The following is a 22,416-nucleotide window of genomic DNA, read 5'->3' on the forward strand; positions in this document are numbered from 1 at the left end:
CGCCCGGGCCAGTGCCCGCCGCGGCTCCGCTTCAGCACCCGGTGCCAGCTGGCTCTTTCGTCTGGGACGGAGGCAGAGGCTGGGGGCTTCTTGTCGCTGGGGGGGACCCCCCATCCCTATGGGCTCAGCCCTCTACACACTCAAGAAGAGCCGAGTCTCTCCATTCAGCCTTGCCTCCTGCTGCCCGGGCGGCCCGTCCGACTAGAAACTGGCCGGGTCCACTGCGCCCGGGACTTTCAGTCCTCAGCACCCTGGGGTACCCCTGTCGGAGCTGAAGGGGACTTGCTGCCCCACCTTCTCCGCAGCCTTTTGTTACAGCCTGCACCACAGTGCCAGCCTGAGAAGGATCATGAAGGTGGGTAAGGTAGGGCTAGGGGAGGAGGAACAGAAGAAGCCGGGAGTTTGGATGAGAGAAAGGGTTGGCAGGGGTAGGGGTGGGGGGGGGAGGGGAGAAGAATTTGAGCTGAAGCTGCGTTTCTGGGGGATTTGATGAGTTCAAAACCTCACTCTGGGAGGTGGTGGAGATCCTTGCAGGGACATGGGCAGTGGGGTGGGGACAGTATCCCAAACAAGCCTGGGAAGAAGGGGCTTATCCCATGGGCACCCACTGGGGACCGCTAAGTGTGCAGACTGCAGGCCCTAGTGAAGATCTCCGTCCCAGTCCTGGCCCTGGCAGGGTTGTAACCCTAGCCTGAGTAGTCCAGGGAAGTCCGAGGAAGTGGTTCTGCCTGGGGTGGTTGCTGCTGGTCCTGCTGCCCAGCCCCATTGGTGGTCCACTTTCCTCCCGGTGTCACAGGTGGGCTGGCCAGGTGAGAGCCGCTGGGAGGTGGGCCTGGCTGTGGAAGATGGCCCAGCTCTGGGAGCACCACCTGTGGGGGGTCTCCCAGATTTGGTGCCAGAGGAGACACTGTTCAACATGGTGCTGAGGAGGATGCACCGGCCCAGAAGCTGCTCCTACCAGCTGCTGCTTGAGCACCAGCGCCCCAGTCGCATCCAGGGGCTTCGCTGGGTGAGTGCCCATCCTTTGCCCTGAGCAGAGTCAGGCAGGGACCAGGGCTTGGAGGGGGCCCTGCACTGGGGGCTCAGCTATGCTGCTAGTGAGCCAGCATGCTCTGGGGGTGTAAGGGGTGCTGCTGATGTGGACGACGGGTGGGAAGCTCGATTGCAGTAGGCGAATGGCTCACACAGCTGCATCATGTATATCTGTGTACTGTGGTGTCCACAGGCCCCCATTTGGGTAATTGGAAGAGAAGAAAGGCTATGTCTGTTTCCTTTGTGCTATCAGCGCTAGGTGCTGGTGTGATCTCCAGGTGGGGGTGAGGGGCATGTGTGAAATACAGGGAGCCAGTCAGGTCAGGTGGGCTGTGAGGTCAGCTTGGTATCACCGTGGCAACATTCTTTAGTGAGCAACTGAACCGCACTGATTCTGCTTTTTGGTCTTGGGATGGGGTGGTCATGGGAACACTGCTTGGCATCTGGCTTTGGGGGCTCAAGGGAGATTTCTGAGAAGTTTGGAGACTTTGAGATGACAGGAGCTCTGTTTGCCAGTGAAGAACATCTCTGGAGCTGCAAGAATGAAGGAGAAAGCAGGAGAAATAATGGGGTGTGGGACAAGGGCAGGATAATGATTTTGGGATGCAAATTAGCATAGAAGTTCTTCCCAACTGCCCAGAACTACTAGAGTAACTTCCCCCATTGTGTGCCCCCACCTCTTGGGCGGGGGATGGTGGAAGAGCAGAGTGGGGCAAGGACTATACTTGGCTGCCGGACTGTAGGGAAAGTGGGAGCAGGCGACAGCTTGGGAGAGCACATCTCTTAAAGGTAAGCCCTCTTGAGTAGAATGACCACCACTGTCGTCTTCCTCCCTTTGCCAGCTGCCATTTTTATTTATCAAACTATGAGAGTGAGTTGAGAAAACCCAAGGCCTGCCAGTAAGAGGATTGAAACTGGGGATTGAACTTGAGAGACTCTAGGTGTCATTTCCCTCTCTTCGCCAGCCCTTCCCTATCTCAGTCTTCCTGATAAGGGTTCTTTTGGGCCTGGGTCCTGCTCAAGATGGGCTCTGGAAGTGGGTAGGGGAGCTGATCCCTTCTGGTTTTAGCAGCCCCCCACCCTACCTCCAGGTCATTGGCAGTAGCTACTGCTTGGAGCCAGTGGGCTGGAACCCTCCCTCCTCACTCCCTCTCAGGCTATAATTACTTGTGCATTTCCTGTCCCCTTCCTAGCTCAGTAGAGGCAAGGTAGGGAGTGGGGGGAAGGTCAGGTGTCAGGACAATGAGGTCATTGGAGGATCTCTTGGGACCCAAAGGCTGGGAGAGGGGTGGAGGAGGCCGCCAGGCTGTCTCCTGATTCCCCCAGTCACCCTGAATGGAAGGGCTGGTGTGCCTGGGGAGGCCGGAAGGGTGAGGGTTGCTGGAGTGTAAACGGGGTTAAAGGCCTCTCCCCTGCCAGGTGTGTGTATATGGGGTGGGGAGGGGTAAGTGGGCTTTGGTGATTCGAGGGAATGTAGATGTTCCTGGCTGAGGGCAGGGACATGCCCTGTCTTGATGGGAAATAGGGGTGTGGTGCTTTCAACCCATTGCAGCATGTTTAAGAGGCTCTGGGTACCTGTGAAGTGGCACCTGTCACCTCCTGAGGATGTGATTGGCCCAGGGAAGCAGGCTCGTCAGGCAGGGGTCTGCTGGCACAGGGTGGAGGGCAGAGCCCCAGGAGAACAGTGTTAGGAGTTACTCAGTCCATGCCTACCTTGTACAAACATGGGGGAATCCATCAGCCTGAGGTCTGAAGGGAGCATTTTCTGTTCCTACCTGACCAGAACAAAAGAAAATGAAAGCTGACTACAGCAGGAGAGCCGGAGGTTAGATACAGAAAGGACTTATCAATATTGGCAGAGGCAACTCTGCAGCCATAAGGAAGAACATCTCCTTTGGAAAATGTGACAGGGAGAGGTGATCTCGTCCAATGTCTGGGAGCCAACAGAGGCATGAATATGTCCACAGACAGATCGAGATGGCCTCTGGTGGGCCCCCTGAGCTCACAAAAACAAGTTTCCCTCTGAGTGATTGTCTGGGGAGGTGGCTCTCCACTGTTAACCCAGAAAACATACCCAAATAATGGTAGCAGCTAATAGTTATCAAGTACTTATTTCCCAGGCACTATTAGAGAGTGGAGAGCTTTGCTTTTTTAAAAAATTTTGTTAAAAAAATTTTTAATGAAATTTATTTTATTTTTCATTGAAGTAACATTATATAATAACACTAAGTTTCCGGTGCATCACTAAAAATCAATGTGTATATATGTGTACTACATTAAGTTCAGCACTGAAAGGCCACTTCTATCCCTTGCCATGAAATTGGTTCCTTATACCCGATTCTGCCACCCCCTCCCTTCCCTCTTCTTTTCTGGTAACCCTGAATTGAATAAGAGCTTTACCTTTAGCATAGCCAGTCATCTCACAGCAGCCCTGTGATGTAAGCACTATGTCATCTCGCTTTATAGGTGAGGAAATGGAGGCACAGAGAGGCTGCAGGACAAGTTGAGGGTTATCTTGCTGCTGAGGGGGAAAGCTGGTCTTTGGTCCTGGGCACTCTGGCCACAGAGTTCAATCACTGACCCCCCCTAGAACACTCCGCACTGTGCATCCTTTCCCTGTTCCACCATGTACAGCCCTGGCCTTTGACCCTCACTGTGGCCTAAGGGAACTGGTCTGACGGCTGCCTGGCTCTGTGCCTGCTCCTCTTGTGTGACTCTGTCACTCGGCCACAGGGAGGGAGGTGAGGCTGACTGTGGCTCTGCTGCCAGGGGGCTCGCTGGCACCCCAAGTCTTTCCTAGCTGGGCCTGAGAGGGAGGTGGTGGGTGAGGGTCTTCACCCTGACCCTTCACAGCCTCTTCTAGACAGAGAACTCCTAAGCTGACAGATAGGATCACAGAATCAGGGACAGAATCAGCAGGTAACAGGTGCCCATCGTGAAATAGTAAAGTCCAGTCAAATTACTTAACATTTTCTGAGCAATTACTGCAGCCAGACACTGCTCTGAGTGCTTAATACTATTAATTCATTTGATCCTCAGGGTACCTATGAGATAGGTATTGTTATTACCAATGCCATCTGACAGATAAAGAAACTGAAGCACAGAGAGGTTAATAAGGAGCCAAGGTCACACAGCAGTGATAATAGGGATCCAGGATTTGAACTCAGGTATCCAGCTATGGAGCCTGCACACTTGACTAATCCCCCTGAGTCAGTAGCCCCACCCTGATCCTAGGATCTTCCCAGTGCGTACTACCATTTTAGGGACCGTGGTAACAAACCTAGTGAACTTTGTTTAACCCGGTGTTTTCTGAACTTACTTGCCCATGTGACATTCCTGTTCTTGCTTTCATGACACATAATGGAGGAGACACAGGGAGATGGAGGCCCTTGGTGGCTAAGAGCTCAGACTTTGGAATTGACAGGCGTGGGCAATCCTGGTGATCCTATTTACCAGTTCTTGGGGCAGGTTACATAACCTCCAAGCCTCCTCGATAGCTGCGAAATAGGAGACAAGCAGCTACTTCCAGGGTCAATGTCGGTAGCAGTGTTATTCAGCAGGATCTTAAATTTCTGAGCAGTTGGGCGACTCTAAATAAGTTACTTACATCTCTCTGGGTTCCTGCTTTACTTGGCAAAAGAAGAGGATGAGAGATACACCGTCAGGATCCTTCCTCAGCTTGGCTGGCAGAGCTGGAAGCAAGGCCTTTGGATCTGGGGTCTGGGTCGGGACCAGCCTGGCCATGTGACCTGGCACCTAGCCCCCTGATGTGCCCTCTGGGGTCAGAATAATACCAGGAAGGGAGCATGTGCTGGAGCCTGGGTTATGGGCACCAACGGGAGCTGGGGCAGCCACTAGGGCCTCTGCTTGAGCGTTTGACTTGGAACAACAACAAGTCATTAGCACTCAACACTGTTTGTTCCGACACAGGGGGCTGACTGGGTAGCATTCCTGCCCTTCCTCCTTCCTGGCTCCTCCTCCTCCTCCTCATTTCCTGTCCTGAGTCTCCAAGGCTCTGTGTCTGGCACTGGACTGGGCCCCATGACCCGGGCAGGGATACCCTGGGGACACCTAGGTCTTCCGCCCAGCCCTGGGCCAGGCGCCTAGACACGTCAGCCCTTAGGCCTCTGCCTGTGCTGCGGGAAGATTTAGGATCAGGGAAGGGGCTCTGGCCCCAAGCCTGGTTGTCTCCTAGCTCCTAGCCAGGTCCTTTTCAGAGACCTGAGTACAGATGGGAGAGCAGGGGAGAGATTGCTGGGGAGGAGAGAGAAGAGGGGAGCAGAAGCAGGCAGGTGGGGTGGGTGGAGACCAAGAGGGCAAACACTCCCGGGTAGGAACTGGAGCTGGTCATTGCTGTCTGGTTGTGCCATGTACATGCGACTGATTCACAGGGGGCACTTCACCCCAAGACTTGTTTCCTCGTAGGAGGGCAGACCTGCTCGGCCTATTTCACATCTGATCCTTTTTCATGTAGGATCACAGGAAACCGTGGAGGTGGACTTGCTTTGCCAAATATACAGTGCTCTGCCTTAGGGAGAGCTGAGGGGAAGCTAGGACATCCTGTCCAAAGATATCTGTACCTCCCAGTTCTCAGGTGGCAGGAAAGAAGCATGGTGAGGCGCCTCTATGGCCGACCTCCAGGGGCACACAGGCTGGGGAGTCCTGGGTGGCTCAGTGGGAACTAAGGGCAGGGACCTTGTTAACAGTCTTTCTCCAAAAACCCTGTGTCGGAGCCAGTGCTGTGTGCTGCCAGGTCTTACCTACTCTCACAGGGTCACGGACGAACAGCATCTCAAGGAGGAAAGGGACTTGCAGCAAGTGGCCCTGCCCTTTGCTTCACAGATGAGTAATAACAGCCAACATGTGTATGCGACTATGCCGGGTGGTGCTTTAAACATTCGATACCTATTAACTCAGTCCTTCCAGAAGCCTGACGTAGTATTATGAGTGTTATGTAGCTTTTATAGACAGGGAAACCGAGGCAAAGAGAGGTAAATGCTGAGGGTCATGCTATTAGTAAACAGAGGAGCAGGGATTTGACTCTAGGAGTGTGGTCTGGAAGTTGTATTTTTAACTACCTGGCAGGGCCAAGGCCCATAGAAAGCAAGAGATTTGCCCAGTCTGTCCTGGGGCTGGGAACAGACCCTGGCATGGGATCAGGCCTTGTGACCCAACCCAGGAGCAAGTGTTCTTGGAATCCTAAGGGGCTCACTTCCTGGCCTCTCACCGCCTTCTTATCTCACATCCGCACTTCACCTGGGAGCCTGGGCATGCCTGGGTCCCAAGGCAGCAGATTGGGGAATCTGTGGGGAGAGAGCGTTTGGGCCAGAAAGGGAAACAAGGGTTTGGTGATGGGGTGGCTGCAGCAAATGCCTGGCACATGGGCTGCTAATTATTTGTTGATTTGTTGCTTGAGTAGCTAAATGGATGCATCTGGAGTCGGAGACTGGGCATGGGTTAGGAGTGGTAGGGAAGAGGTGGGGCTCGAGAACTGGATTCGAAGGCCTGGCGCTAACATGCAGACCCTCTCCTCTTCCTGCAGACTCCCCTCACTGACAGTGAGGAGTCCCTGGATTTCAGCGGGAGCCTAGAGCAGGTACAAGCCCTACAAGGTGGCCCTGGGAGGAGAGGGTCTGGCGGGGCTTCGGGGGCCTGAACTAGCTGCGCTGTCCTCCCACCCCAGACTTCCACTGAGCGCTTGCTCAGGGCTGGGAGGCAGCTGCATCGGCATCTGCTGGCTGCTTGCCCAAACCTCATCCGAGACAGAAAGTACCACCTCAGGCTCTATCGGTGAGTGAAGGCCTGCCGCGCCCTACCTCTCCCCTTCACTCTATTCCAGGCATCTGAGCTTAGCTTTCCTCTAGCAGAACTGGTAGTGGACTGGGAAGTTGCCCTTCTCCTCTCCACCCTCCTACTGTTTGCTCCTTCCCTCTTCCTGTGCCCTTCCTGTCCCGTAGGCAGTGCTGCTCTGGCCGGGAGCTGGTGGACGGGATCTTGGCCCTGGGGTTTGGGGTCCATTCCCGGAGCCAGGCCGTGGGAATCTGCCAGGTGCTGCTGGATGAGGGCGCCCTCTACCATGGTGAGCCCATGTGCAGGGTGGGCGCCGGGCTGGGCAGTCCTGGAGAGCAGGCACCCAGGGGCGAGGAGGGTGTGGGCATCGCAGTGGGGACTCATATCTGCATGGACTTAATTTCCTTTCCTCTCCCACACCTGGGCCTCTGCTCCACAGTGAAACACGACTGGACCTTCCAGGACCGAGACACCCAATTCTATCGCTTCCCCGGGCCGGAGTCAGAGCCTGCGGGCATCCACGAGATGGAGGAGGAGTTGGTTGAGGCTGTGGCCCTGCTCTCCCAGAGGGGGCCTGATGCTCTACTCACTGTAGCACTTCGAAAGCTGTGAGTGGGGAGCCCTGCGCCCTGCAACCCCAGCTCCCACGTGGCTCTCAGACCCCAGAGTTACTCAGATCCTCTGAAGGGACCCCTTACTTCTTGCTGAGGGAAAGGACCCTGGCTGATCTAGAGATTGGACCACGGTCAGCAGTCTGCCTGTGACTGTCTCCTCACTGCTGAACTATTTCCCTCACCATGACTGAGGGCATGGGGCACATGGCCCCCCAAAGTCCCTGCCCACTCTGAGGTATAATAGTAATTTAGAGAGAATGAGCTTGGAATCTGTAGGGAGGTTTGTGTTCAAATTCCACTTCTGCTGGCTACTGGCTGGGCAGTATTGGGCTGCTCCTTGTCACCTTCCTGTCCTGTCAGATGAGGATAACAAGACCTACCTCATTGTGTAATGCATGTAAGGCGCCCAGTCCACTGTCTGGTCTTGGGTGCCCACAGTGAAGACTGGCCTGTTATTGACAACAATTGTTGCTGAGGCAGTGGTAGCCTCAGACCCGAGCCAGGTGGGTGAGGGGGCTCCCTGTGCCTGGCCTTGGGCCCACGGTTCGTTATTGCTTCCCGGCTCTTCTGTGCCTACAGCCCAGGCCAGCGCACAGACGAGGAGTTGGACCTCATCTTTGAGGAGCTGCTGCACATCAAGGCCGTGGCCCACCTCTCCAACTCGGTCAGTGTGCAGGCGTGGCCCCGCATGCCTGCCCCCGCCCGCTTTCCCCACAACTGCTTGGAGGCCCAACAGTGGGCTGAAACTTCCTCCCCCCTTCTGCCAGTGGCTTGGATGTTTCAGTCTCATTTCTGCCCCCAGCCTCCCAGCACCTTTTCTGCAAAGCTTTCTTCCTCAGCTCATATCCTCCCCTGGCTTTGTCTCCTGCTGTATTCCAGGTCACCTGACCTAGGCGCACCTCTGTCCCCTTAGCCCTGTGTCCTTGGATGTAACCCCTCACACCTAACCTGACTCTTCTCTTTTGGACTCACCGGCTGGGCCCCCTCTCCCCACCCCGCAGGTGAAGCGGGAACTAGCAGCAGTTCTGCTCTTTGAACCACACAGCAAGGCAGGGACTGTGTGTAAGTCTGACAGGGGCTGGGAGCTGGGCGGCAGGGCCTGGACGTGGGCAGAGGCTGTGGAGAAGGGGTGGGTGCCAGGAGAGCATGTCTCATCTGTGCTTCTCTAGTGTTCAGCCAGGGGGACAAGGGCACTTCATGGTACATTATCTGGAAGGGCTCTGTCAATGTGGTGACGCACGGCAAGGTGAGTCCTCCCTCCCTCCCAAGGCCCCTGAGCTGTCACTGCTCCCTGGCCATGTCCTTGTGGGGGGAGCCTTGGGTGGTTCTTCTCCATCTGGGTGTGTGCTAGTGAGGCCTGGGGTTGGCCTGGGCTCTGAGTGAGGCTTGGCTGCAGGGACTGGTGACCACCCTGCACGAGGGTGATGACTTTGGGCAGCTGGCTCTGGTGAACGATGCGCCCCGGGCAGCCACCATCATCCTTCGAGAAGACAATTGTCATTTTCTCCGTGTGGACAAGCAGGACTTCAACCGTATAATCAAGGTGCCATAGCTGGGGGTGGGGAGACATGGTAGGGATACTTCTCCAGATAAGTGGTGTGGAGTAAGCAGCTGGGGCCAGAGAGCAGGGAGAGGCAGGAGGCCAGGAAGTGCGGAGGCGGGAGGTGGGAGCACAACTGGGGGATGGGAGGTCCAGCAGGACTGACCTCCCCTTTGATGTGGGGGAGGGAGTGATAGTGGGGACTAGGGCGTGAGAGGAAGCAGCCTTATGAGACTAGGAGGAGGCTGGGGGGGATGTGGTGAAGGAACTACTCAAGACGGGGAGCCAGGCTGTGTGATGGCAGGGGAGGGAGGGGCGAGCACATCTGAGATTGTGAGTGTTGAGCTGGTGGGGGAGGGCTGAGGGTCCTGAGGGCTTCAGGGTCTGGGTCAGAGGAGGTGGAGGTGTGTTGAGCAGTGACTGTGACTTGTTCTCCAGGACGTAGAAGCAAAGACCATGAGGCTGGAAGAGCATGGCAAAGTGGTGCTGGTGCTGGAGAGGACGTCTCAGAGCGCTGGCCCTTCTCGCCCCCCGCCCCCAGGCAGGAACCGGTAACCACCATGCTCTCTCTGCAACCTTCTCTGCTGTTTTACTGACTTTACTCACTCTCCTCCTGCCCTCCCCCCCACCCCCCACTGGCCTCCTGGGAGGAAAGAGGCATCCAGGGACCAAGATGTACCTGCTGAGTCAGCTCCCTCCACCTCAGGGCTGGCATTTAGGGAGGAGGAGCCGATTATGTCTGCCCAGGCTGTGGGGGTGGGGAGCAAGTGGCGCAAATGGCCATTTCTCCTAGGTATACGGTGATGTCTGGCACCCCAGAAAAGATCCTAGAACTGCTGTTGGAGGCCATGAGGCCTGATTCCAGTGCTCATGACCCAACAGGTAGGGGCAGGAGACACCTTGCCTGCTCTCTGACTCATTGGGTGAAGCCGAGAGAGGGCCAGGAGCTCTGTCTCTGACAGCATCCGTGCTGGGCTGGCCTATTTGGTCACCTAGCAGGAAGTCCTCATGCCAGTGCTCTCGGTGGGTGGGGAGCGTTGTTACAGGGGCTGGGCATTGCTGGTTCCTTGCCCATGGTGGGATTGAGGGAAGGGACACTCTAGTGATGCAAACACCTGTGTTCAGTAGATCTGTCCTCTGAAGTGCCCCTCCTGCCCCCCATCTCTGTCCCACAGAGACATTCCTCAGTGACTTCCTCCTGACCTACAGCGTCTTCATGTCCAGCACCCAGCTCTGTGCTGCCCTTCTACACCAATATCCTTCCCACCCTGGGGTGATTAGGAAGGTGCGGAGGGGGAAAGGAGCCCCTCATAGCAAGGCCATGCCAAACCCTTCAAAGTACAGCTCACACCAGGACCCGCTTGCCACTGTGGGCTGCTACCCCTTCCCTGCCTGAGGCACGGGGGTTGCCCAGTTGCTTGCTGTGCTTCCTTGACTGGTGCCCACTTTCCACGCGGAGCCCACGGGTGGCAGCGAGCAGGAGCGCAGCACCTACATCTGCAACAAGAGGCAGCAGATCCTGCGACTGGTCAGCCAGTGGGTGGCTCTGTACGGCCCCACACTCCACACCGACCCTGTGGCCGCCAGCTTCCTCCAGGTGCCTAGGAGGGAGGCCAGGCTGGACTGGGCAGCTGGGGCTGCACACGGTGGCCATCTCAATGAAACTTGCCTCCTCCCAGAAACTCTCAGACCTGGTGAGCAGGGACGGCCGGCTTAGCAACCTGCTGCGGGAGCAGTGGCCGGAGAGGCGGCGACACCACAGGTGCTGCTTTGAGTCGTTGGTGATGGGAGCACACTGGGTGGGGGCCTTGAGCACCAGGCCAGGAGTCAGACTCGCCACTTAAGCCCAGGATGACCCACTTATAGCCGTGCCGCCCTGGACGCGTCATCCTTCTTGGGCCTTTGAGCTCTTGTCTGGAAAACAGGAGCATGTCTGCCTCGTTACGAGGATGGAATAGGCCATGCGCCTCAAGCGCAGAGTGCCCTGCCCGGCGCTGTCGAGCCTGGGCTGCGGGGCCCATGTCTGTCCAGTCCTGTTACTTCAGGCCGTTGTTCTTACCTGCCCCTCATTTTCATGCATCACACAGCTGCTCATGTGTCATTCTTGTTTCCCCAGGGCACCTGCTGGTCTCACTTCCTCCATCTGCCACGTGTTTATTATGCATATTTATTTATTACTGAGCACCCTTGGTGCCTGTTCTTGTGGCCCCACCCAGCATATTTCCGAGTCCACCTTGCTGGGCCTTCTCAGACCCTCCCCCTGGCACAGCTGAGGGTCAGGGAGAACCCGCGCCCACCTCACCCGACACCAGCATCCTGTGCTCTCTTGAAGCTCGTCTCTCTTTCTTACTGGCCCTTATTTTCCCCTTGGAAAATGACAGACTTCAGGGTCATGACTTTATGCCCCACTCAGGCCCCTCTCTAGGTAACAGCCACTGAGTCCGCTGGTCTGAGTCTCTGGTATGCCCAGGCCTGGCCCTGGGCCTGTTGGGCCCTGCCTCCAGTCTTACCTCCCTCTCACTTGCTCCGCAGGTTGGAAAACGGCTGTGGGAACGCATCTCCTCAGATGAAGGTGTCTGCCCTGCACCAGCCCCTCTTGCCTCTGTCTGGCTCCAGCTGCGTGTCTATTGTGGGGGGTGCTGCCCTGGGAATAAACCCAGTTCCCCAGCCTGCGGGGTCGTGGTGCCCAGCCTCCTCCTGCCTGTCCCTGACGCTCTGCCCCTGCTGGACGCTCAGGGCCATGTCTCTTCTGTAGGCGAGATTGCTCCCACCTTCTTTCTCACACTCTGCCAATCTGGGTCCTTCTCATTTCTCTGATCTTAGCCAAAATGTTGAGTTCCAGAGAGGGACTCTAACCTCCCCTAACCTCCCCATCCAGAACAATCCCTCCTGACCCTGCCACTCTCTCCAAGGTGTCTTCTCTGATTTCTTCAAAGCATTATGTCCACATGGAGTTGTTTTCGGGTCCATTTGCTGATTGTTAGTATCTGTCATATCCCATTAGACTGCAGGCTTCATGCAGGTGGGGCCCTGACTGTTTCCCTAGGGTCTCGCAGTGCCTTGCTGGGCTGGAACCAGCATGGAATGACCCTCATGTGCTGGGCACTGTGTAAGGTGCCCACAATGCCATGGTAGGTGGGGAGGGCCACCCCAGCATTTTGGGGGACAGCAAACCAGGGACAGAGATGCTAAAGAGTCTCCTGCTCCAGGGGTCTCTTGGGCTGAAGAGCAAAGGACTGATTTGGGTCAGGGCCAGGGAGAGCGTCCCCAGGGAAGTGACCACCTGAGCTGGAGCTGAGAGCTGCAGGATGTAAGGGTTCAGGAAGAAGATGCTCCTGGCAGGAAGGGGGTGGAGAAAGGAGAAGAGCTTACCCTTTAGGACTGTGGGAGAAGGGAGGCCAGAGGAAGCAGGGAGACTGGTAGGGACCAAAGTGTGCGGGCCCTCTGGGCACTGAAGTGGTTTTGCTGCCCTCAGCAAGATAAGCCACCGGAGGTAGAGGCAAGGTCAGATTTCTGTATCGGTCAGCTAAGGAGCCTGTGCTTTATCTGGTGGGCGGCAATGGCCTTGAAGCCCTGGTAGGAAAAGTGGGCTCTGTGCAGGAAGGCTGGAGGAGGGGGCATGGAGGAGAGTAGTTGGGTTGGTGGAGCAGATAAGGCAGGAGTTGACACGGGCAGGTGGAATTGGGGGGTGTTGGCGTGGACTTGGGAGGAGGGGGTCTTGGAGAACAATCCCCACAGCAAGGTGCTGAGCTGTGGGGCAGTGGAGGAAGCGAGTGCCCCAAGCCTGGGAGAATAACTGGGAGGTGGGATAAGCGGGGCCCCATGGATGTGTTGAGTTTGAGGTGAAGGCTCATAGATACCAAAGGTTCTGGGAGGCATTTGCAACCAGGGCTTAGAAGAAAACTCAGTGCAGGTGGTATGGTTTTAAGAGTCTTCCAGAAGCAGGTAGAGCATGAAGCTGAGAAGAGCTTGGAGAGTGCTGAGATATGAAAGTCTGGGGTCTGAATCTGGAGGATCTGCCATGTTCAAAATGGGAGGAGGAAGAGAGTCAATGTGAGGGCTGGGAAGAGTTGGGGTGGCCACTGTGGTTGGCGCCCACTTATGAAAGGCTGTGGCTTGACAGGGCAGCAGACACAACTGAGTGCTGGTGGATAAGAGCACAGAGGGAGGGAGGAGCAGGAAGATTCCAGCTTTCCTGCTTTGCAGCTGTGTGGCCTTGGGCATATTACCTAACTTCTCTGAACCTCATTTATCTCTTCCATAAGATGGGGAAAATAATACTTTCATCAAAGGGCTATTGTGATTATTTCGATACTTAGAACAAGCATGCCCTTATCCTGACATGTAGCAAATAGCAAACTAGCAAACTGGCAGCTGAAGGTAGAAAGGAAGAGAAAACCAGAGTTAGCCTGAGGTGTGTCTAGATTGCAACTGCTAAACTTATTTTGCAGAGCAGGGTGACACACAGGGGATGCAGGCTCTGCTTAGTCCTGCTCTGTCCCCTCCCCTGGAGTCTCAGCTCCTGGTACCTCACCTGGGCTCAGGGCCGTATGGCAAGTGGAGCCTGCGGTGGTCTGTGCACTGTGCGAGTCCCCTGCTTCCCTAGCGCCCCATGGTCTTACTTCTCTTCCTCTCAGGCCCGGATCGTACCTACTTGGCTTCCCGGTCAGGATGAGCCCCTCCCCAGCAGCACCTGTGCCATCCGAGTTGGGGACAAAGGTCGGTGGTCCAAGCCAGCCAGGGAGTAGCCACACCCTGCTGTCTTCACCCTTGACTTTGACGTGCCTGGCTCCGGGTCCCAGTTCCAGGCTACCTCCACACCTGCTCTGCAGCTCAGTGATCAGGCTTCCAACTTGTTCACCCAGGCTTCTCCTTAGGACCTTTCCTCTCTTAGGGTGGGAGGGACCCCTCTCCCTCTGAGGGTGGGGAGAACACGCAGTCCCCTCCCGCAGCTCAGCCTGCTCTTCCTGTTTAGTCCCCTACAACATCTTCAGACCAGACCACTCGGTGCTGACCCTGCAGCTGCCTGTGACAGCCACTGTGAGGGAGGTGATGTCTGCACTGGCCCAGGAAGATGGCTGGACCAAGGGGCAGGTGTTGGTGAAGGTCAACTCCGCAGGTGGTGAGTGGTGTCTCTGGGGAGCTATGCACAGGTATCCCCCCCAATTAAATTCATCATCTTTATCATCATCAGTGTGAATGATGGTTAGAGTATGGATGGTTTATTACATCTCTTAAATGCATGAACTCTGGAGTCTACTGTGTGTATTTGATACCAGTTCTTCAGCTCACTGTATGCCCTCGGGCAGGGTCCCTAATCTTTGTGTTCTGTTGCATCTATAAAATGGGAATAAGAGGACCAGCTTCAGAGGGGACTTGTGATGATGAAATGTGTTTATATGAGGATCAAAGTGTTCAGAATGGCGTTGGTCACAGCATAGCATAGGTATTAACTGCTGTCATTATTACTATTATGCTTATGTAATTATTGAATCCTAATAACAATCTTATTAAATAAACACTGCTATCCTATTTTCAGACAAGGGAGACTGAGGCTCAAGGGGATTAGCAATTTCCCCACTCTCACATGGTAAAGGACAGGATAGCTGGCCTTTGAATTTAGGTAGCTTAATTTTTATGTAGTCAGTCAGCAAACATTTTTGAGTTCTGGCTATAGATCACAGCGTTGGGAGCTAAGGTACCACAGCAGGAAAGACAGCAGTGATGGTTAGAGCATCGACTGCCAGCTCCAACCTGTTTTGGAGTTCTAGATGTGCTGCTTATTAGCTATGTGATCCTGGGCAAGTTGCCTAACCTCCCTGCACCTTGTTTCCTTATCTGTCAAATGAGCACTGTGGTGGGACCTATCACACAGGACCGCTGTGTGGGGAGCATTTATCCGGCACCTGGCCCCAAGTCCTCCTGGCAGGAGAGGATTATTTTAAGACCTGCTATGGGAGAATTTGGGACTTTAAAAACACTGAAGAAGAATGCAGACTAGTTTGACAGCTGGAGCCCAGGGTAGACAGAAATTAAGAACATTCAGTGAATGTTCAGTGAATGGCAGGCAGTGGAGGTGAGAAAAGCCTCCTCTTGGGAAGTGGGAAGATGAGGTCACCTGCACCTGTGATGGGCTCTAAGAAGCACTGCCCTCTCGTGGTCACCTGGAGAGTTGCAGTAGCCAAAGCCAGAATTTGTTGAGACCCGACATGTGTCAGGCAATGTTGAGAGCACTGATTTCCAAACTATTTTCATCGACACCCATGCCAATAAACAATATTTTATTATAAACCCCCTAATATGTGTATGTCTTTTTATAAGTCACATACATATATTTCTACACTAATGTGAAGCTGCACACAAAATAATAACGCAAAGTGAATGAGAAAAATTAATATAAAAAGATAAACTATTTTTTTTTTCCTGGACACATAGATGACCTTATGCACCTTCCTTTAAAGGTCACTGGCCTAGGGTCTGAGGACTCCAGCATGACTGAAAACAGTCCCATTTCACAAGGAGCTGATGAAAATCAACACTAAGACTTCTGTCTTATATTTCTTGATTTTCAAAGTGCTTTTATATGCATTGTATGTATATGCACTCTTCATGCATATTGCCTTGAGAGTAGTCAGGGCAAGTCTCCTGTCTCTGTTTGACAAAGGGGGTCATAAGTTGAAGGGGCTGCAGCCTTGCCTGTCTCACAAGAGCCCCATCACTCTCCTTGGTGTGCTGCCCTGGGCCGTTTCCACGCCAGCATGCGCACCTGTGCATTTAGAGCACCTGCCCACCTCCCAGTCTCCCAGGCCAGGTCCCGCCCCATCCTGGCTGCTCCCTGGCCTACCTACCTGTCCCCACCCAGTGCAGCCACTGCTCTCTTTGCAGATGCCGTTGGCCTGCAGCCAGAGGCTCGTGGTGTGGCCACATCCCTGGGACTCAACGAGCGGCTCTTTGTTGTCAATGCACAGGAAGTGCAGGAGCTGGTATGGACAGGCCAGGGCCAGGCCGGCGAGGGCCTATAAAGGGGATGATAGAGACAGGGAGGAGAAGATAGGGACAGGGGCTGGCACTGGGGTAGGATTGGGGGGGGGGTGATAGGGGTGGATGCTGAGTGCAGGAGGGTGCTGACTGAACTGACTGCTGCTGGGTCTTAAAAGGGAAGAGGAAGGAGTGGGCCTTAGCTGAGAGGGGATTCCAAAGATCAGGGAAGGAGTTCTCCAGGAGAAAGAGGAAGACCTGCCTTCCTTAGGGGTTCCCCAGGAACCCTACAAGGAAAGGTCCTCGCTTTGGAGAGCTGTCAGGAAGAGGCCTCCTTGGGGACGCTCATCCTCTAGAGGTCCCTTCATTCCCTGCAGCACACTGCTCTCCCTGACACTCCACCCCAGGCAGTCTCTGCCCCACATTCTCCCCTCCCATCTGGTACCTTTCCCCTGGATTCCTCAGCCACTGCTCACCCTGAGCACTCTCTTGCTTGCAGACCCCACACCCTGAGCAGCTAGGGCCCACTGTGGGCTCTGCTGAAGGACTGGAGCTGGTGAGTGCCAAAGACCTGGCTGGCCAGCTGACTGACCACGACTGGAGCCTCTTTAACAGTATCCACCAGGTATGGGGCAGAGCTGAGGGGAGGAGAGCCAGTGGCAGGAAACCCCACCTAATGCGTGCATGCTGAGAGCTTGCTCTGCCCCACCCCCACCAGGTTGAGCTGATCCACTATGTGCTGGGCCCCCAGCACCTGCGGGATGTCACCACTGCCAACCTGGAGCGCTTCATGCGCCGCTTCAATGAGCTGCAGTACTGGGTGGCCACAGAGCTGTGTCTCTGCCCTGAGCCGGGTCCCAGGGCCCAGTTGCTCAGGAAGTTCATCAAGCTGGCAGCCCAGTGAGTACCTGGGTGGGGTGCATGGCCAGAGTCCTGGGGAAGCATCTTCTTACTCCCACCCCTACCCCCATCCCAGTCAGTACATTGCTAAATCTGTATCCCTTTGCTTCCCCCTGTCCCTTGGAACCTCTACCTCCTCACCCCATCTGGCCCCAGTCCTGCCTAGGCCCTGCTGGCCTGGATTGGTGCTGGGCCCCAGGCCTGGCTGTTGTCTGGGATGTGCACTAGAGTGTGGCTGCTTCCCCTGAGGGTCTCTGGGTCTTCTGCTCGCAGCCTCAAGGAACAAAGGAACCTCAACTCCTTCTTTGCCATCATGTTTGGCCTCAGCAACTCAGCCATCAGCCGCCTGGGCCACACCTGGGAGGTTAGTGTGGCTTGGGATGAGGCCTGGGTCTCCCTGCCCCAGGCCTGAGTCCAGAGTCCTGGTTGGAGCTGGGCTCCCACCCAGAGCACTGGTAGCTCCATCTGCTTCTCCTTCATAGCGGCTGCCCCACAAAGTTCGGAAGCTGTACTCAGTCCTCGAGAGGCTCCTGGTGAGTCCTGGACCTTGGCTCCTTGCTCTAGACGCCCCTGTGCTTGGCTTCCCTGAAGCCCCTCTGCCTATCCTTGCTTGCATCTGGTTTCCCAACCAGGGCCAGGGCTTGGTTCCCTCCGGCCTGTGAGTGAACATTATGGTGGGGTGCACAGCGGGTCAGAGTCCTCAGTAAGTGTGTAGGGCGCTCGCTGTGTCTGCGGGGTCCTGTGTGAAGACCAGGACGGGCACTGTGGCACCAGGGCAGCATTGAGCATCGACAGGGCACTGTCCCAGCCAGCCCTCCTCAGGGCTTGGGAGGTAGTCCTGGATCCAGCACCCGGTGTGCCAGACTTGTCAGGGCCCCTCAGGAGACCTGAGGAGCCTGCGCTCCCATCAAGGCCAACAGAGAGGAAAGAGTTGGAGAACAGAAACTTCTGCTCCCAGGAGTTTGGGGCAACTGAAAGTGTTAACTGTGTCCAGGAGAGAACTGGCACAGAGGCGCTTTAAGCAGCATGGCTCAGGGAGCTTTTGAGAAAAAAATTTACCTCATGGGACTCAAGAGGTTCAAAGGAATTTACCCATACAAGAGGCAGAGGCAGAAAAGGGAGACAGTGAATTTTCCAGGAAACCTCAGGCGCCAGTTGACCGAAGGTGTGAGGTTCTCCGAGGGCTAATCAGAGGTCATGTGCTTTTACTTTTTTAATTTTTTTTAAAAGATTTATTTATTTATTTATACAAGCACTGGGTACAGTCAGAAGCGCGGGAGGGTGAGAGGATTCACCAGAGCCAGAGCGGGGAACAGAACAGGCAGACTGACTAAATATACTGCTGAGGGGAACAGCGGGTGGCAGGAGAGGTCTGCGTGCCATGTGGGACCCTCGTCCAGCGCCGGGAATCGGTGCTGCAGAGGCTGCGGGCAGCTTTGCAACCCTGCACTCAACTGCTGCGCCACCAGGGGAGGCCCACTTTTTAAATTTTTTTAAAGATTTATTTATTTATGCATACAAGAGCTGGGGTGTAGGCCAGAGATACAGAGGGTGAGAGGATTCACCAGAGACAGAGTGGGGAGCAGAACAGGCAGATCTTCTGAAATATACTGCTGAGAGTAGCAGCAGGCAAGACAGGAGAGGTCTGTTGTGCCATGTGGGTAGCTCCCTGGCTGGGGGATCGAACTCATGCTACAGTGGCTGCCAATAGCTTCATAGTGCTGAGACTTAACCCCTTGCACCACCAGGGAGGCCCTGCCATGTGCATTTAGACCAGCGGTCCCAGCTCAGGCCCCTCCTGCTGGCCGCAGAGCCTGCCTGAGAACAAGGAGAAACCGAGCGCCAAGGGGAAGGGCATGGCCCTTCTTGGTGGGGTGGTACATTTGGTTTTGTTACGGTTTGTGATGGCTTGTGGGGTGCATGACCATCCCTTTCTCACTGAGGCTTCTCCCCTGTCAGGACCCCTCCTGGAACCACCGTGTGTATCGAATGGCCCTCACCAAGCTCTCCCCTCCCGTCATCCCCTTCATGCCCCTTCTTCTCAAAGGTAATAGGACCAGTGTTCACCTTCCTGCCTCCATCCCATCCATCCCTGCACCTGTCTGTCTGTCCACCCAGCTTTCTCTGAGTGATTCCAATGTGCTGACAGCTTGGGAGGCACAGAGATGGATTAAGAGTTCCAAGGCTAGAAGTGCAGTTAGGACATGCAGACAAACATTAGTGACCTTAGATGACCACTAAGAAATGACAACTAAGCGATACAAGGAAATGACTCCAGGAGGCCAGAGGGAGCCAGAGGAAGAGGTCGATGGAGGTGTGGGACAGGCCCACTGCTCCCCTTTATTGACTCTCTCCCTTTCCTTGGCGGCTGGAAGGGGAGGGAATTTGGACTCATATGAGCAAAACTTACCTCTTTGCAGACATGACCTTCATCCATGAGGGAAACCACACGCTGGTGGAGAATCTCATTAACTTTGAGAAGATGGTGAGGGGGGACATGCGCCACCAGAGTTATGGCCTTGGGAGGGGGCAAGGGTGGGAGATTGACAAAAGTTGTTATTAATGATATAACCACAAACACTTCTTTTAAAATAGTACCTGACTTGGCCCATTGCAAGCTGGAGGGTTGGCTCTTCACTAGTGGGTGATGGCCTTCCGTGCCTCACCATTCCACAGAAGCCCCTTCCAGGCCTCTTCCTCTCTAAGCCCTTCCTGATGCCTATTCTTTCCATGCTGGGTTTCTGGGGGTGCCAGGGTGAAGCAGACGTGACCAACCTTCTTATAGCTCCCTAGTCCCCAGGAGCATCCCAGAGGGAGCTTGGGTTCCCAGCTGCCCCACAGGCCAGGCCAGAGTCCTGACCCTCAGGCTCCATCTCATGTGCTTGCCTGCAGAGGATGATGGCCAGAGCCGCACGGACGCTGCACCACTGCCGGAGCCACAGTATGGGTGAGCAGCTGCCCCAGTAGGACCCCACCCCCAACCCTCATCCCTCCTGCGGCTGCGGCCTCACTCCCACCTCTTACTCCACCCAGTGCCTCTCTCGCCGCTCAGAAGCCGTGTGTCCCATCTGCACGAGGACGGCCAGGCTGCGAGGATTTCCACATGTGAGTGGGGTAGGGTGGTGCTGGCCAGCCTTGCTGGCCTTTGTGCTGCTACTTCACACCTCTGTGAGGTAGGTAGAGTGTCATCCCAGCATAAACTGATGCAAACAGGCCTGAGGAACTCTCGCAAGGTCACGTGGTTGGTGACAGAGCCCGAGTCAAAGGGGTTAGTGAGGTCCTAGCACTTTCTACAGAGCTGGTTTTTTTTTTTTTTTTTTTTGATTGATTTCAGTGGCATGAAATGGGATTGATTTGATCCACGGTCTATACCACACTGTTGTCATTGCCCCTTTATTTTATTTTATACATATACATTTATTCTACTGATATTGTGAACACCTCTGGTCCCACCCCAAGTATAACACTGACAATAACTTGCTCCCCCTGAAGTGGTATTCCCCTTGCTTGTCCCAACAGTAACTGCTGTCTTGAGCATCGAGTCACTTATTTTCTTATCTTTATTTAAAAGCTTTACCATATATACAAACACACATATTACTCACATGTCTTTAAAATGCCTCCTATATATATGTATTATGACAACAAAATATTCTGGAGGAGGTTTAGCTGTTTATGAACTTAGTAAAAGTATTATGCTCTCTGTAATCTTGGGGACCTATTTTTTCAGTCTGTTCTTATCCATGGTGCTGTGCTACCCTGCTAAGTGGGGGGCGGGTACTGCGCCCCTAGGATTCAGATGGGCAGTGACAGGGTGGAGGTGAGGGCAGGAAGGCAGGAGTGGGAGGGAGGGACCCTACAGAGTGGTGTCATGCCCCCCCATTACTTTCCCTTCCAGGCTCGGAGCAGTCCCTGGGCACCCGGAGTCCAGCCAGCACCTGGGCGTATGTCCAGCAGCTGAAGGTCATCGACAACCAGCGGGAGCTCTCCCGCCTCTCCCGGGAACTGGAGTCATGAGGAGGGACTGGAGCTGGAGCAGGCACTTCCCACCAGGAAAGCCAGGGCACGCCCGGGCCATGGGGCCCACAGGCTGGCTGCAGCTGGGCAGGGCTCTCCGCAGAGTGGACTCGAAGCCCTGGAGCAGGCAGCGTGGAGACAGCTGTCCCCTATGATGACTCGCGGCCAAGGAGAACCTTGCAATGGAATGAGCCAGGGCCCAAGGCCAAGGAATGGGGGACAGAGAGGCCCTGGAGTGGGTAGGCGAGTGGAGCGGCGCTGGGACTCTGTGTTCAATAGAGAGCTCTCCACACCAGCTTTTTTCCAGATTCTGTGCCTTGTGCCTTTGTTGTATGGCCATCTCCAGGCCCCTGTGGTTTATTTTCACAGTGAACTGAGCGTGTGTGCATGTGTGTGGCATGTGTGTGGCGGGGAGAGCCCGTTAACTGGGAAAGGGAGGGATGTGGGGGGCAGGAGCAGTTCTGCTTTTCTTTCTGTGCCTATGAGATAAACAGTCGGGTGTGGTCAGGGCTGTCTGTATGGGAGTGGTGGTCCCTGAGGAGCCATAACTGAACAGAGAGGGTATGTTCTGAGGCCAGTCCTTTGGGGGGCAGCAGAGAAGGCCGAGACCACACCCTCTGGCCCAGAAGCTGAGAAAGAGGTGGTGCTGCACTCGATTGGGCCCCAAGAGGTGCATGGGACAACCTTTCCACCTCACATGGTCTCCCGGTCCCCAGAGGGCTCAAAAATGGATGCTGCTGGCCACAGGAGTGGCTAGAGCCTAGACCTGTAGGAGGCTGGCCAGGATCACCCAGACTCTCCACGGTGTCTGAGAGGACAGTTATGGCCCAGCTGCAGCTAGTGCCTACCTCACTCATCTCAACCTGTTGGTTTGAGGAATGGAGGCTTCTGAGTGGTGGCCAGTGGCAGAGCAGATGCTGAGGCAGAGACTTGTAAGGGGAGCCCATTCCCTACTGAGGCCTGACAGGCTCCATGAAGTCAGGCTTTCTCTCAAGAGTGATGACAATGGTCCCACAAGCTCTGTCAGTGTCGAGTCCTCTTGTCCCTGCTCTCCAGCATGTCCCCTGGGAACCAGTTACTGCAAGGCCTCAGGGGGGCTCCCTGGAGGAAGCTCCCGGTGGGGCCAGTCCTCTCTGAGGACATTCCAGGGTGGGCCTCAGTCCTCTCTGCCCCCTGCCCCCATGGCCCTGAGCCTGGTAGGGGAAGGTCCATTGCCTGACTCCTGAGAGGACTGGAGGCCCTGGATAAGCTCAGAATAAGCCAGTGGGTGGGGAGCACAGGGCATGCGGAGGAAGTGCTCCCACACCCAGGGGGAAGGAGGCCCCTGGTGTGGCCCTGCACTTGCTCAGCAGGTACTTCTCCTGGGGTTCAGACACCCCCTCACTGCACCCCTGCGCTGCCGGATCTCTCAACCTGTAGTCATGGACCACATGCAGATTGCTTCAAGAAAGGGTCTCATCATAGCCAGGCTTCTAGCTCAGGTTTCTAAGTGAACCTAAGCAAGTCAATGAACACCCCCACCCCCATTTCCATCTGTAAGATGGG

The 22,416-nt window shown here is 55.2% G+C and overlaps 1 protein-coding gene across 2 annotated transcripts; it reads left to right on the top strand.

Moving 5' to 3' along the window:
* Positions 1–22,216, top strand: RAPGEF3 (Rap guanine nucleotide exchange factor 3). Of its 2 annotated transcripts, none has more exons than XM_037514165.2 (28): positions 1–355; positions 797–1,009; positions 6,575–6,628; positions 6,716–6,822; positions 6,990–7,111; positions 7,262–7,430; positions 8,016–8,100; positions 8,438–8,498; positions 8,606–8,682; positions 8,833–8,979; positions 9,415–9,527; positions 9,770–9,858; positions 10,152–10,230; positions 10,423–10,573; positions 10,656–10,738; positions 11,509–11,548; positions 13,614–13,695; positions 13,952–14,098; positions 15,862–15,959; positions 16,454–16,579; positions 16,673–16,854; positions 17,128–17,218; positions 17,337–17,387; positions 18,814–18,832; positions 19,275–19,339; positions 19,747–19,801; positions 19,888–19,959; positions 20,753–22,216. In XM_037514165.2, the coding sequence occupies exons 1-28, from the start codon at positions 350–352 to the stop codon at positions 20,869–20,871; spliced, it is 2,703 nt and encodes a 900-aa protein (XP_037370062.1). In that variant the 5' UTR covers positions 1–349; the 3' UTR covers positions 20,872–22,216. The 2 variants fall into 2 exon arrangements, with proteins under 2 accessions (XP_037370062.1, XP_037370061.1); XM_037514164.2 differs by having other exon boundaries at positions 18,814–18,901; positions 20,753–22,215.
* Positions 22,217–22,416: the final 200 nt, after the last annotated feature.

Source organism: Talpa occidentalis, unplaced genomic scaffold (assembly GCF_014898055.3).
Source record: "Talpa occidentalis isolate TD23 unplaced genomic scaffold, MPIMG_talOcc4v2.1 talOcc4.16, whole genome shotgun sequence".
NCBI lineage: Eukaryota > Metazoa > Chordata > Mammalia > Eulipotyphla > Talpidae > Talpa > Talpa occidentalis.

Excerpts from the sequence above, each read along its gene's own strand:
- RAPGEF3 (XM_037514164.2), top strand. Across the intron at positions 14,099-15,861 it reads GAAGGTCAACTCCGCAGGTG|ATGCCGTTGGCCTGCAGCCA; the intron begins GTGAGTGGTGTC and ends CTCTCTTTGCAG. Across the intron at positions 15,960-16,453 it reads CACAGGAAGTGCAGGAGCTG|ACCCCACACCCTGAGCAGCT; the intron begins GTATGGACAGGC and ends TCTTGCTTGCAG.